At 39.5% G+C, this 14,359-nt stretch overlaps 1 protein-coding gene across 1 annotated transcript in view; it reads right to left on the bottom strand.

The window, feature by feature from the left end:
• xpo4 (exportin 4) overlaps positions 1-14,359 on the bottom strand; it is a 52,836-nt gene that overhangs the window by 11,703 nt on the left and 26,774 nt on the right. The window contains exons 8-11 of the mRNA XM_008431584.2: positions 8,916-9,073; positions 2,634-2,808; positions 1,450-1,626; positions 1,221-1,363 (exon numbers count right to left, since the gene is read on the bottom strand). Coding sequence (XP_008429806.1) covers positions 1,221-1,363; positions 1,450-1,626; positions 2,634-2,808; positions 8,916-9,073 — 653 coding nt within the window. The remainder of the gene's footprint in view (positions 1-1,220; positions 1,364-1,449; positions 1,627-2,633; positions 2,809-8,915; positions 9,074-14,359) is intronic.

Below are 14,359 nucleotides of genomic sequence, written 5' to 3'. Positions count from 1 at the left end.
AGGAAGGAAGGAAGGAAGGAAGGAAGGAAGGAAGGAAGGAAGGAAGGAAGGAAGGAAGGAAGGAAGGAAGGAAGGAAGGAAGGAAGGAAGGAAGGGGGGGAGAGAGGAAGTCAGGGAGGGAGGGAGGAAACAAGGAAGGAAGGAAGGAAGGAAGGAACTTTTATTTTTGTATTTTGTGACGTCAAAACCATGAAATACATGGTTGTGATACATCAACACATAGTCCAATATATTTGGAAAGTGGAAGCAAAATTAAGCTTTTTTTACCCACCCCTCCCGTTTTTTTTTTTTTTATTATTATTTTTGTATACGTAAAATCTGAAAAATGTGTTGCACGCATATTCATCGAGTTGCTATAAATCAAAATATTTCTCTCCAGTCACAAAAATACTTCTGGTTATGTCTCTACCACACATTCACATGTAACACATTTATCTATATTTTACCCTTTTATCACTGCCAAACAGCTGAAGCTCATCAAAAGAAAGCACACTTTAGCTTCTCAATAGGTTTTAGGGCTGGACTTGGACTAGGCCGTTGTAACAAATAAAAAGGGTTTCATCTGAACCAGGGAGGGTCAAAGTGGGGCGAGCTGAGCTGATTTTGTGCGCCGAACAATTCAAGAATAAATGAGGACAAAACTACAAGTTTAAATTTAAATATACTTACAGAAATGTTAGACGCAACATAAAGTGTTTATCTCTGCAAATCCTTTTGGTTTCCTTCTATTTTCATTTTCTATCATTTCCCATAATGTCACCTCCCTAAAATAATAGTCCTCTTTTTGCCAAAAGAGATTTTGACAAATAAATAAGTAAAAATAATCTTTATCGCCTAAAAATGACTTAGGCAAAAAAAACAAAAAAATCAAAATATAACTTTTGTCAAAAAATATAATTTTATTTTAGACAGTATTATAAGTTATAACGTCCTATTCCACTGGCAGATTATTTCACTTCAAACTAGTGCTTTTTAAAATCAGCATTAAGGAATTAATGACTTAAAACAAGCTCCTACATTACTTGTAAATTAGTTCTGTCTTATTTCAAATGTACCAAGACATCTGCACTAAAAGCTAGACAAAAGAAATAACTTGGTAAGACTTTTTTTCTGCATCGTTAGAGGTTGTAATTCCAACATGACAAGAAGTGAAAAGGTTGCAGGGAAACCTTCGCCGGGTCCTGCATGGCTGTCCAGATGATTATTACTCGGTTTGTCACCTTGTGAGCAGGGGGATGCAGTGGTCCGCCGCCACGCGTCCCAGCGTGCCGATACTGGACAGCTGGTCTGAGAACAGCTCCCTGTCGTCCTCCTGCAGCTCGTTGATCTCCTCCTCCTCGTGGGACGATATGCCGTTAACAGACTGCTCCAGCAAAAATAATAAAATTAGAAAAAAAAAAGGAGGGGATGGGATCGACAGGATGACTCTCGGGCGCCGTGTCGTCTCACCAGGTTCCGCGTGCCGTCGGGAGCCGCCAGGTGACACTGAATGTAGGAGTTGAAGACCTGGATGGCGGGCTGGACGAAGCAGCCGCGGGGAAAGTGTTCCTCGTCCTGGACGAGCGTGAGCCACGACTCCAGCAGCTTGTCGTACGCCTCCATGTAAACCATGTCGTCTTTGTCCAGCTGAGAGGACGAAGACAAACATGGCGTCAAAATTCACTGCAAGAACTTGACACCGAGGGTCCAAAACCATCAGGTTGAGTGTTTTTCTTTTTAAGTCACCATCAGTGTTGCGTATTAAGGGTTTGTATATTCTCCCCACAGTAAAATTCAAGCACTTTAAAAGCATTTCTCAAGTTTTCAAACTTTTCCAGCTCCACACTTGAGAAAAAATGCAAAAAGTTTTTAATTCACTATCATATGACACCATTTATTACTTACCGACTTAATTGTGTAATTAATTACTCAATTGTTATTATTATTAATGTTTTGTGACAGGAACTATATTCTAGAGCAGGATAAAGTAAATTAAAATGTCTCTCATAACCCTTTACATTTGACTGGCATTAAAACAAAACACTAACAAAAGTTAATCTTCCAGCTTCAATAACTTGAATATATAAAATATAAGACAACCTTTATTTCAGCTACACAGACCAATTATTATTACAATTAGTTAAATGAGCAAAATATTCATCATATTAAAACAACCTAAATAAATTGTGTCCTTGCTCAAATTAAACGCTCAAACACAAACCTTTGAAACCAGACATTTACATAAAAGAAACATTTTTCTCTCGCTGTATGAGGTAAAATCAGACCAAACTTCTCTGGTTTTACGTTAGTTATAATTACCAACATGATTTTAATTTGCTAAGTGCCAGAAAATAAAGCAATAACTTTTTTTTTTTAAAGAGATTTTTATTTTGAAACTTTTGTGTCTTTGCATTGAGCGAATAAAAACATCTAGCTTCAACTGTAAATTCTTCCAAACGTCAGATTTGCATTTTATTACAAAGCTGCGCAGTTTGGAAATTAAACACTTTCAAGGACGTTAAACAGAAATCAGGCAAACCTTGAAACACCTGATTCAGATCCGATTACTCCTCAAAGACTTCAACGTCTGGATGCATTTTTAAACGTGTAACACGGTGTGACCTGAGGTGAAAGCTGAACGCGGCACGACTCACCACCTCCTCCAGGGCGGCGCTGCGTCCAAACGAGCAGGTGAGGAGTGTGAGGCAGTTGATGAAGGAGGTGAAGAGCTCGCTGGGCAGCGCCGTCAAAATGCTCCGGGGGAACATGGTGATCAGGTTGGAGATGATGTTGGAGATGCCCACCGCCTCCGAATCCTCGATCTCGATCCTGAGGACACAGAAACCGTCTTGAACTCAGACCTAAAACATACATTAAGAGCAACTGGTGGGTTTCATTCACCAATAAATGCCCGTCTTGTGTTTTTATTAGAGAAAGGAAAATGAAAATAAGCCGTCTTTATGTGGTTTAAGGTTTAAAAAGAAAGAGAGTCTGCTTTGGTCAGAGGAAAAACAGACTTCAGAGCGAGGCTGAACGCCAATCGTTTTCCAGTTTGCCCACTGGTGACAAAAGAAGACGAAGATATAAAAATCAATCTCTAAACTGAAAGTGGCAGGCGGCCTGAACCCAGAGAACGTTCCTACAGCTGCATCACACAATCTTATCTGTGCCTCAGTAAAAATAAAGAGTCAAACGTGGAACATTGACTCTAAGGCTAACAGTGGTGCCTTGCAGCAAGAAGCTCCTAGCTCTTCGATTCCCAGAGTTTGCATGTTCTCCCTGTGGGTTCTCACAGGTTCTCCCACAGTAACATGAACAACATGACTGTCAGGTCTCTCCGAGTGAGTGTATGTGTGTGTGTGTGATGGATGGATATCATGGTACAATGTTATTCCCTCATCAGAAACACACCTCGAGCGTTGCTTTGATTCTTTCATATTTGAGAAATCCTTTAATCTCCATGGCAACCATTCAGCTGTTATTAAAGCCTGGATGGACCTAGCCCCGCCTTTAAGCACGAAGCTCCTCCTCTGAGCTCTAGTTTCCAAGCTTCCCTCACAGAGCAACGTTTCCCCACATTTCCCCTGCTCGGCTCCTTCAGACTAGCCGGCAGCAATTAGCAAACACCTGGTGGAACTGAGCATCTGCTGAGCTCTTTACAGGAGCTACTTCTCAACACTGGTAAAAATGTTAAAGGGTTAACAAAAGGGATGCTGTGATGACTTTCTGAAGGCTGAGTTTCAGGAGGAGTAGGAGTTTTTAAAGAGACAGGCCCAATTTCAAGAAGTCACTTTAAGAAGTAAAATTTCTTTTGATATTTGATAAATATATAGCATTTCATAACAATTGAAGGTAACAGTTGTTTGTACTGTGAAATGTCACTATGTGCCTGGAAAATAGACAATACTGGCCCTTTAAATGTTTTGCATTTGATTAGCAGCATGTGACTGTTACTTTCTCTATAGTTAAGTGTAAGGAGGGAGGGAGGACGCGTTTAGTTTTCACTCATAATGCTTTCATTTGGGATTTACTTTACTGCACAAATAACCAATAAGGGTAGAATCTGTTGCATTTTTCAACTTCTGAATTAAGTTATTCTTTAAAACTGATTTTTTTTTAATGTTCTGACGTACAAAAGAGGGAGGAGTGCTTTTTTTATTCATTTTTTTAAAACCGTAACTAACTGATCCAAGAGATTTTGATGAAAAACCTGCAGAAAAACAAGAAGATGAAGCGCCCGTTTCTGGTGCCGCTCCTCTTCCCGCTCTGTCYGAGTGAAAGAGCTACATTGTGCGAGGAGCCCTGCTAAACCCTATCAGATGGAGCTAAATTGCGTGCAGGACTGTTCAATCGCTACGGATCGGCCGTCCCTCTCTGCATGACTTTCCGATGAGGCAAGTGGAAAAAAGCTCCAAGAATAGGTGATTAAAGACATAGCAGTGGAGCGGGGAGGAGAGAGAGGGAGAGAGGAAGAGGAGAAAAAGACCCTTTTCTCAGCCGGTGTGTGAGGACGTTATTTATATCAAGCCAAGTAATTGTAGCCTCTTATTTTCAATGAAAAGACGTCAACATCTCTCACGCACACAGACTTTATGGAAACAAATACGTCTAATTATCCCTTTATTTTATTGTCACTTTCAAAAATCGTAATTGCTAAGAAATAAAATAGTTCTTTTAAATTAAAAACAACTAAAATAAGCAGCAAATAACTGTAAAAAAAAAAAAAAAAAAAGAGAAGATAAATAGAAGAACTGATCTTGGTGCTTTAAAACGTTGCTCATATTTCTGCAGACTGACGATGCCATCAGCTCAGAGATATCAGAGCTTCTGTTGTGGCTGAAATTTAAATCAAAAGGAGACGAAGCTCTGAAATACTCTGATTTACCGTCATTTAGGGCCGAGTGGCAGCAGGATGCAGGCGATAAAGTGGCTGAAAGCTGCAATGGCAGCATGACTTGCAAAAAAATAAATACTCAAGTGTGTAGAGCTAATATCTTCATACTTTAGATTCTTGAACAGCAAATAACTGGACCAGATATTAGGAAAAAAAACTTCAGTAACTGATTTTTTTATTTTTTTTTACTTTCATCCATCCACAATTTCTGTTTCTGCAATTATACAACTTAGTTGCTTTGCTGTAGTTGGTTTCACCGGAACATCTCGATTCCCTCTCAAAAACATTTTGTGCTGCATTAAACAGCAATATAACCAGTATTGGTAATATTTACCAAAACACATTACTGGTATTTGATAGTATAATTGGATAGTGATTTTATTTTTATAATTGGCTACATTTAATGAGTCCAAGCAGTTATTTGCACTGCTGGTGTTGCGATGGTGGTAAATAGGAGATATTTCGTTCTCTCTCCATTTTAATTTTGAACAGTCATATTCTGTTTCTATCTTTACCAACACTAGCTGACACTCGCAGTTCTCAGCTGTCTGAGTATTCAGAGGTAGAACCAGTCCTGAAGCGCATCAACAGGAGCTGCTGCCGTTGTTGCGTTCTGGATCAAAACATGTCAGACTTTTGAAAGACAGCAGCTGCGTGTCCATTACAAATTTGTGCAAAACTTTGTTGATATTCTGCAAATGTCAAAAAAATAAATACATTTTCGCAATGACATGCCACGCCGTCATCCTCCTGCCACTTCCTGTTGTCGTTGTTTCCACCAGTAGCAACGCGTGGTCACATGACTCATGTTGTTATAAGTATTTCCGTTGCAGTTTTGCGGCGTACGGCTGAAAAACCACCTCAACGCAAACACTCAAAAAATTTGAGTTTTATCGAAACTGACACATTTCCATTCAGCCAATTTATTTTCCCAATTCCATCTCGCTCAATTTTATGAAAGCAGATATGGACTGAGGCCAACCAATTCTCAGCTTAATTGGTGACAGGCTGGACAAAAAAATAAAGCAAGCTTCCGATATGTAAGCTCTAACACATTACAACATTTATCATTAAGAATTTAAAATTGTTTCTCTCCCTCCGACCTACAAGGTCCAGACTCTTTCTCTTTGTGTTCATGCAGCTTCACATAACTGTCTCTTTGGTTGATAAGCATGTAACTCTCAGGTTTATCTACTTTGTTTCTACAGTTTTACATCACATGATCAGCAACCAGATTTTACCACTGATGCAAACCATGAAGACGACGACGACAGGAAGTAGTTGGAGGGTGACGGTGCAGCGTGTTTTCTAAAGATTTATCACAAACAAACTTATTCATGTGTGAATTTAGTTGCGCTTCTTATTCGATGGAAATGCCACAATTGTGAAATTGTGGGGGTTTTTTTCAACATTAGCGGAACATCGACAAAGTTTTGTACAAAATTTGTTTTGGAAACTGAGCAACTGTTAGCATTTTGTGTTTCAAATAAAAGCAGCCATCTTGCATATGTAATCGTTTCATATTTGAGTAAATACAATAAAACTCCGCTTTCTTTAATCACATTTACTGTTTAACAGTTTGACAAACAAACACTTGACTCAGAAAACGCAGCAAAGTGTTTGCAAAGAGTTGGAGCGCCGTCATCGGTTCAGAGATCCAGGCAAACCTGAGAGACAAGCCCCTCGGTTTTATTACAGGCTCTGGCAGCTCGGTGCTCAATTAGAGGACAACCGGTGGATATAAAAACACACCATTATTCGCTCCGTGCTTAAAGGAAAGCAAGTGTGGCTTTTTAATCCTGTTTTGTTTGAAAAAAAAAAAAAAAGAAAACAGCGGATGGAGGATAATAATTTGATCCACGACGGCATGAATGCGGTTTCAGACACATCTGGGAAGCATAAGCCACTGGCTACGCTACGTACTCAATTTGTTACCAAGCTGGAAGACAGGTTCCCATGATGCAATGAGGGGGCATTAAAACTGAGACTCAACAAGCAATTACTTCCTGTAAATAAAGCTGAAATGGTTCAACACACAGCGTCCTACTGTTGACGTTGGCCTCCGACGCTTGTCGAGTCTCCGAATTTAAACACAAAATGTGGAAGAAAAAAATAAATAAATAAAATCCAGCACGTCTGCTCAAAGATAAGAAGTGAGAGTTGTGAGCATCTTTAGCGTTCAAACCTTCCGAAAACAAACCGAGACAAATTGAGGAGTAACACAAAGCGGTAGCTGCAACCTTTATCTCTCAGGTTCTGAGCTGCCTTCAAGACTGAAGTAATTATTGAATAATGGCGTTCCGTAGCTCCCTAGCACTTTAATGTGATTGTTGAAGGTTTAATGGTGGAAAACAATAAAAGGAAGGCTATTAAGTTAAAAGCATCAGGCATTAGAGAGAAAAGTTAATTCAGGGTTCAGCGGCTCAGGCTGGTTGCTGCAGCGGCGCCCGTCTTCACAGGGCGGCTTCTTTCACTTTCAGCTTTCAATTAGTCCCTGCAGGTCAGTTCTTAAGCTGCACCTGTCAGTGTTGTGGCTTTTGACGAGAAAAAAGTGGACGACTTGTCAAAATGTCAGAGGAAATCATGAAAGTAATAAAAGTAAAAAGTGAAGAAGGAAAAAAAAAAGCCAGGTGACAATTTGTTCAGGCTGGAGGTCTGTGATTACAGCAACGCACGCACGCACGCACGCACGCACGCACGCACGCACGCACGCACGCACGCACCTGTGGCTTAAACGTAAACTGAAAATGATCTAAATCTAAGTATCCATCTAACATTTCGTATGGAAGAGAAAATAAAAAAAGTTCCCAAACTGACATAAAGCGCCTCAATTCCCATTTCAGCAACATTTTAGAAAAACCAAAGCAAGAGATTGACCAAAATATTAATAAATGATTTTTTTTTTTTAAAAATCCAAATTATATTTTAGATCAAAAATACTAATATAAAATCAGACATTAAAGTGAGAAGGCCAATAAGCAGATCCGGTTTTTGATTTGGTTCACACGGCTCTGTCCACATTTTTTATTTTATAACATGTATCCTTTTTTTATATTGTCTTATTAAATGCAACGGGTGTGTATATTACCTTAGGTTTAACTGCATCAACTGGTTAAAGTAAACTAAATGCACTTTTTTTTTCATAAAAAAAAAAAGAGAAAAAATTGAAACTCTGCTTGCTTGTTGTTGCTTTAGAAAGGCTTTGATAGTTTTGATAAAGAGCGAATTATTTTAGTTCATTACTGATCTCTAGGGCTGGGACATTAATGCATTCAAGTCTTACATTTTTTATGCAATTAATCTTTTTCTTTTTAACATGCATAGGTTCCGGCAGGAACCTTTCCATTTAAGAGTTTCTAGTACGCCCGTAAATCTGACGCACAAGCGACATCCACCAACAGCAGCAATGGATGACGAAGCTGCTTCTCTGGGCTAATTTCTGCTTCAAAAATCTGATTGGATGCTGGAAAAGACTCTTATTGAGCTAAAGGTAGTTAGCTTATCAGCAAAGCTATTAAACTAGCATTTCAATGCTAAACATATAGCAGCTAGCACAGACATCCCTAATGCTAATGTCAGCGTCCACGTTTCTAAAGAAGGATTTTTTTCACATGAAAAATAACAGATAAAAAACAATGCTGTTGAACTCATCTGTCTATTTATTTAATAATTTCGCCATGAAAAACTTTCAATTGTTTATTGAAAATATTGCAAGTTTTCATTAAAAAACGATTAAATACAGATCCAGCAATTAACCTGATTAAATATCTTAACCAATTCCCACCAGAACTACTAGTTATACAGGCTTGATGAAAAGCAACATTTTTGAAGCTTCAGCCACTGTCAAGGAGAGAATAAGATCCACCCAATACAGCAAATCGTTACGGTGCGTCTCCTCAAAGCAAAACCATAACACTGAGACATTTATCAAAACAGATTTTAAACCGTCTGAACAGCAAACTCTGCTCAAAACCATCAAGTAAAGCATGTAAGCTAATAATGTGGCTTTCATGCTAACGGCGACAGAAAGCTTCGCACTCACCCGTTGATCATACTGAGCAGGCCCTCCACCATGTGAGCCAGGTAGGACACCTGGGCGCTCTCGTCTGGGAAGATGGGCCCGTGCATGGAGGCCAGCTGGGCCAGGCACTGCAGGGAGTCCTGGGCCATGTCCGAGTCCTCCCGGATCTTCCTGTGAATCTGCAGAACAGACAGACAGACGCGTCTTTCTCAGACTGATCTCGTTCTTTATGGAAACAAAATACGTCTAATTATCCATATGCAGCACTATGAAAGGTGCAGACCAAATATAAAATGTGATTACTTTTTTAATATACAGAATGTAACTGGTTGGTCATGATATTGTTTTTTTGTTTTACAATAAATTGTCCCAGAAATTATTGTGATAAATGGCGACATTTTTGTTTTGCAACCATTTTAAAGTAATATATTGTTTTCCCTCTCAAAGATCAGTACATTTTCATTTTGCAAACTTATCACTTAAACTGGAAATGATAAAAAAATAAAAATATATAAACAATAAATAAAAAACACACACAACCAAAACCACAGATAATATAGATTATGAAGTCTGTAAACAAAATTGGCCTTCATTGAAAATATCAGAATGGAAATTATTTTAATCATTTTAATTTATCTTGCGATTACGTAATTGGTTACTGCGACAGATTTAGCTGCAGCCAGCAAACGGCTTATTTCCAATCAATTTACTGAGACTGCCAAATATGTTTTTAGTTATAAAACAAAACATTCTCCTCTCTGCATTTTGGTTTTTGGCAGCAAAATAATCTCAGTTCAAACCTAAGCACAAAAAAAACAACACATGTCAAAAAGAGCTAAAAACAGGAACAAATGCTAATTTCAAACATCTCTGGTGAGGATAAATAACAGAGGCTAACAGATCTACTGCAGCGAAACTTTACAGCAGCATGGACCTCGAACCGGGCCGAGCAGCACCAGGACCATGTGAGAGAGGACAGAGTCCTGCTGACAGCTCTGCTACGCCTGAAACACGCTTCAACACGAGTTTGGGGTGTTTATGAGTTTGAGGCTTGTTCTTGTTTTAAAACGCTCAGATTCTAATTGCATTCCCGTTTTTGGCAAATGGTCGATTTCTTGCAGACATTTTGTTTTGACATATGAGACTTTAAACCTTCAGCCTTAATTTAAAATCTGAGCATTATATATTACATTCATGCTAAAATCTTTTTTTTCTTTCAACTTACAAAAGTTCAGCACCTTACAACACTGAAACATTTTGCCAACAACAACCGTGCCAAAAATAACCGTTCTGTTATTTTTCATCTTATTTACCCACCTCAGTGAAGAAAATCAACAGATATGGCAGCAATTATAATAAAAACCAACATCAAGCTTTACTTTTATTTAATTCGTTCTTTAACGGTCTCTAGATTTTATGTGAGAGTTTATACAAAGATAAAATGCCTCAATGCAACCTGCTGGGTTTCCTTAGAAACATATTAAGCTAATTCGAATAACAATCTGCGCTTAATGCACCGTTTGATAACTAAGATTAACTGTATGTACGTTTGAAGCGAAAACAGTATCTTGGCAAAGTGCCTCGAGGCGACATTTGTTGTGAATTGTTGCTATATAATTAAACCGAATTGATTTTCACTAAAAGTGAGAAGTGATGAATTTACAAAATTACAGCCCAACATTTATTGAGTGTGAAGAGGGAATGACGTGACCACTGCTTGCTACGTTTTTAGCTGCTGCTGAAAAGACAGAAAAAGAAGCTTAAAGAAAAAGATTAACTTTTTTTCCCTCTTTAACACAATTGCAATTTTAAAAATGTAAAAAGCTCTTTGATTTTTATTTCCTAAACTATTCTCCTTACTCTTTATGTAAATGATCTAAAGGTGAGTGGGAGTTTTATTTAAGGTGAATTGTGCCCTGATTATATTTCAACCTTGACGGCCGACGATCTTTAGCTTCGCAAGGCAAACCTGGACAAGTAGAAAAAGCTGTAGTGGAGGTGAACCCGATCCAACCAAAGCTGAGCAGGATTAATACTCACTGGTGCAACAACAACAAAAAGACAAACAAGAAAAAAAGAAAGCAACAACAAATATCCAGCTACTGCGACTTCAGCGTGACCCTGTGGTCTCCAATCGATCGCTTCAGATTGCCTCAATTAAACTCCTGAGCGGAAAAGATTCAAGTCCTGACGAGAGACAGAGACAGAGAGAGAGACCGCCGCCTGACGCGGTCTCATGGCATCGAGCGTCCGATCTCGGGATTGATTCTCGTCGAGCCGTCACACTCCGGCAGCGGGGGGAGAAGCTGGGGAGGGGACGAACGGCGCGCGGCGGGGGCAGCAACAGCGCCGCGGCGAGTCATCACAGCAACATGTGTTTCCACTGACGGCTCCGTGCAGATGTGCGGAGCTCCAGCGAAGCAGCCAGTTCTTTCCTTCCTGCACCCCCCCACACCCCCCCTGCTTCTTCCTCCGCGTCCTGAACCGTCATCCTAATAAATCCAGAGTGCGTGCATCTTCAGCCGGTGCCTCGCACACAAAACCATCACCGGAGCACTCAAACTTTCAGCCTCACCGTCTTTTTTTTTGTTTTTTTTGCACCCCTTCTCCTCCTCCTCTTCTCACTCAATCCCCTCTGGATTCTTTCCTGCTTCGTTCCCACACTCTTCCTCCCCCTCTCTCTGCTTTCTGATCTCCAGCTGTGCCGCCCTGTTGCCCACTTGGTAGCGAGCCACGCTGCTCGGATGCTAGCGTGTTCTAGCCGCCACGCTGTAGCCTCCAGTGCCGCCACTCTCTTCCAGGGCGTGAAGTCATCCTCTGGAAGAGCTCGGCAGGAGGAGGAGGCGAGGAAGGGGGGGATGTGGGGGTAAACTGGTGAGTAAGTGAGAAAGAAAGCGAGAGGGAGGAGTGGGAGAGCAGCACAAGGCCAACAGATTGAACAGCGCCAGCTCTGGAAAAGCAGCTGCTTCAGCGAACGAGCCATACCACGCCAGTAATGTCAGTCGCCTTGAGTTTGCCTATAGTTAGACACGCTGAATGCTGCGCCGGTATTTCTGCCTGCGCGGAGCGGGATGGAAGGAAGAATTAGGAATATATCAGTATGAACGAAAATAAAAAGAGTTATGCACACAGGAGTCCTTCAGTTCAATTTGGTTTCGGCAGTAGAGATGCACCGATCCAAAACTATCTGCATCAATCCTCATACTGAAAAAAAAAAAAAATCATCTAGATTGTATGTCGGTGGCAATGTGTCTGATCCATAAGGGCAAATCTATTCAGTCTAATTCTGTATTTTAAGCTCTGCTTTCTTATTTATTTTACATTATATTTAGAATTCCTAATTGCACTTTCTGAACCATTTGAAAGAAAGTTTTTTTTCACACAGAATTAACAAATTCTGTAACAAACAGAAACAATAAGTTGACCAAGAAAGTCAACCTATTTTCTTCGTCAGTTTGTTTCTTTATCATTTATTTTACATTGGCTGTTATCCTCCTAATTGCACTGACTGGACAAATTAAAACTTTAACATGTTTGACCAAAGTTATTTATGTGTGTCGTAGTGGTGCAGAGTTATCAAATAAATGTGTAATTCTGTACATTTATGTCTGTTTTTTTTTTTTTTAAATATATGCCTTAAGTCAATTCAGCAATGTTTTGCTGAATTGACTGTATTGGATCAGTTGTCAGCAGATACTAAACCTCCGATATCGGTATCGGAAGTGAAACAAAATGGATCGGTGCATCCCTGCGCAGTACAGAAGTTTTAAGCTGCGTTTCCATTACAAATGTGTGAAAAAAAACTTTTCCATATTCTACTAATGTCTACTAACCTCGGAAAAATGAGGGGTGAAAGGTCAACTTTACTATTCTGTTTTCAGTAAAGGAAGTAGCGGCAACAGCTAAATGTTAAAATATTGTTCAGCTCCAGCGTTAAGAGTTCTTTTCAAAATTAGAGTTTACTGGTCTCTGACAGAGCAACTTGCATTATTATGTCATCAATATATCACTTGAAAATGGTCTCAATATTACAGCTTATCGCAATAATTACTGGGACGATTTATCATCCAGCAAACTTTATTATTGTTGCAGGCCTACATATAATCTTAATAGTTTTGTAGCTTTGGAGAATACAAATTAAATTAAAGTTGCCTGTGCATTTTACATGCTTAGAATTATTGTATTGCAACAAGACAAAAACATAATGATGTAATTCTTTAGATGCAAACTAGGGACGCAAGTTATCGAATAATGAGTTAATCTAGAGTTGATTGATCTCAAAAAGATCATTAATGCGAAACTTAATGAGATTGTTCATGTTCGTTTGTAAACAGAACCGCATAAAGTTCATTTTGCATCCCACACTCTGTTCCCATTCTGGTACGGCCCCGCCACCTTTATTTCTGTATCAACCGGTTCCGCTTAAGGATGGCTATCAGGGTCCTCTTCTAGATGGCAGCCAATCTACAACACAAAAAGAAGGTCTAAGTGGACGTCATTAGTTAATTGATTGGAGCCAATTTTAATCTAATAAGTCATTAAGAGATCATCAACAATCGTAAGTCGATTAATTGTTTGCATACCTAATTAAAACAGTAAGAGAAAATTACACAGTAGTAATGCGGACAACTGACTTAACTAGTTCATCTTAAATCAATTTAAGGTCAAGAAATTGGGGAGAAACTAACAATTATGAGTCAAAGGGGCTTTAAGGCTCTCATCTAGAAAATGAGAACAAACTCAGCTGAGGTCTACTCCAAGCCTCTGCTTCAGTGATGGTGATAAACTCCAGCATTATGTGGATGAATCTAAAATTAGAACGGCGATACTACAAGAAATTGGCCTCTGAATTAACTCCAATTCAAATGAAACATTTAGTACTGAAATGCAAAAACTGGCAATACTAAGAAAAATTATAAAAAATTATTATCTGGGCAACATAATTACTTAAACTCTCAGGTATAAATAACAGCTAAATAATGATAACCCCACTGAGGAAATGGCCTGAAAAAAATAAAGAGAAAAAGATATTACGCAGTAAAGTAGATGAAAAGGAGGGCTGACAAAGGAAAATAAAAAGCAAAAGAGAGCGAAAGAGAGCCGGTGCCAGTGATATTTATAGCAGACAAAGCCTGGTGTCTGTTACCACAGGGGGGCTAAGAGGCTCGTCTTTCTGTCCTTTTTTAAAATCAACACCGCGCTTCCAACTTATTGTCTTTCCCACCATCCGCCTCCCTCTCAGATTATGTTACCGTGTGCCTGCAGGGCTCTGCTGCAGCCTCATCTCCGCGCTGATTGGGTTTGTTTGAGTAAACACGTACAACACCAGCCTCAGTTTCTCTCCCTTTGTGGGGACAAGTGCATGCCAAGCCTATAAAGAGCAGCAATTTTCATTCTTCTTGCTGCCTAAATTAATCCGACATAATGTTTTATACGGTACAGCCTGTGATGGGCAGATCTGAGAT

The sequence above is a fragment of the Poecilia reticulata genome, linkage group LG2 (assembly GCF_000633615.1).
Source record: "Poecilia reticulata strain Guanapo linkage group LG2, Guppy_female_1.0+MT, whole genome shotgun sequence".
NCBI classification, from domain to species: Eukaryota; Metazoa; Chordata; class Actinopteri; order Cyprinodontiformes; family Poeciliidae; genus Poecilia; species Poecilia reticulata.
Note: the sequence above shows the minus strand (reverse complement) of the source record. Positions and strands in the feature narration are given on the sequence as shown.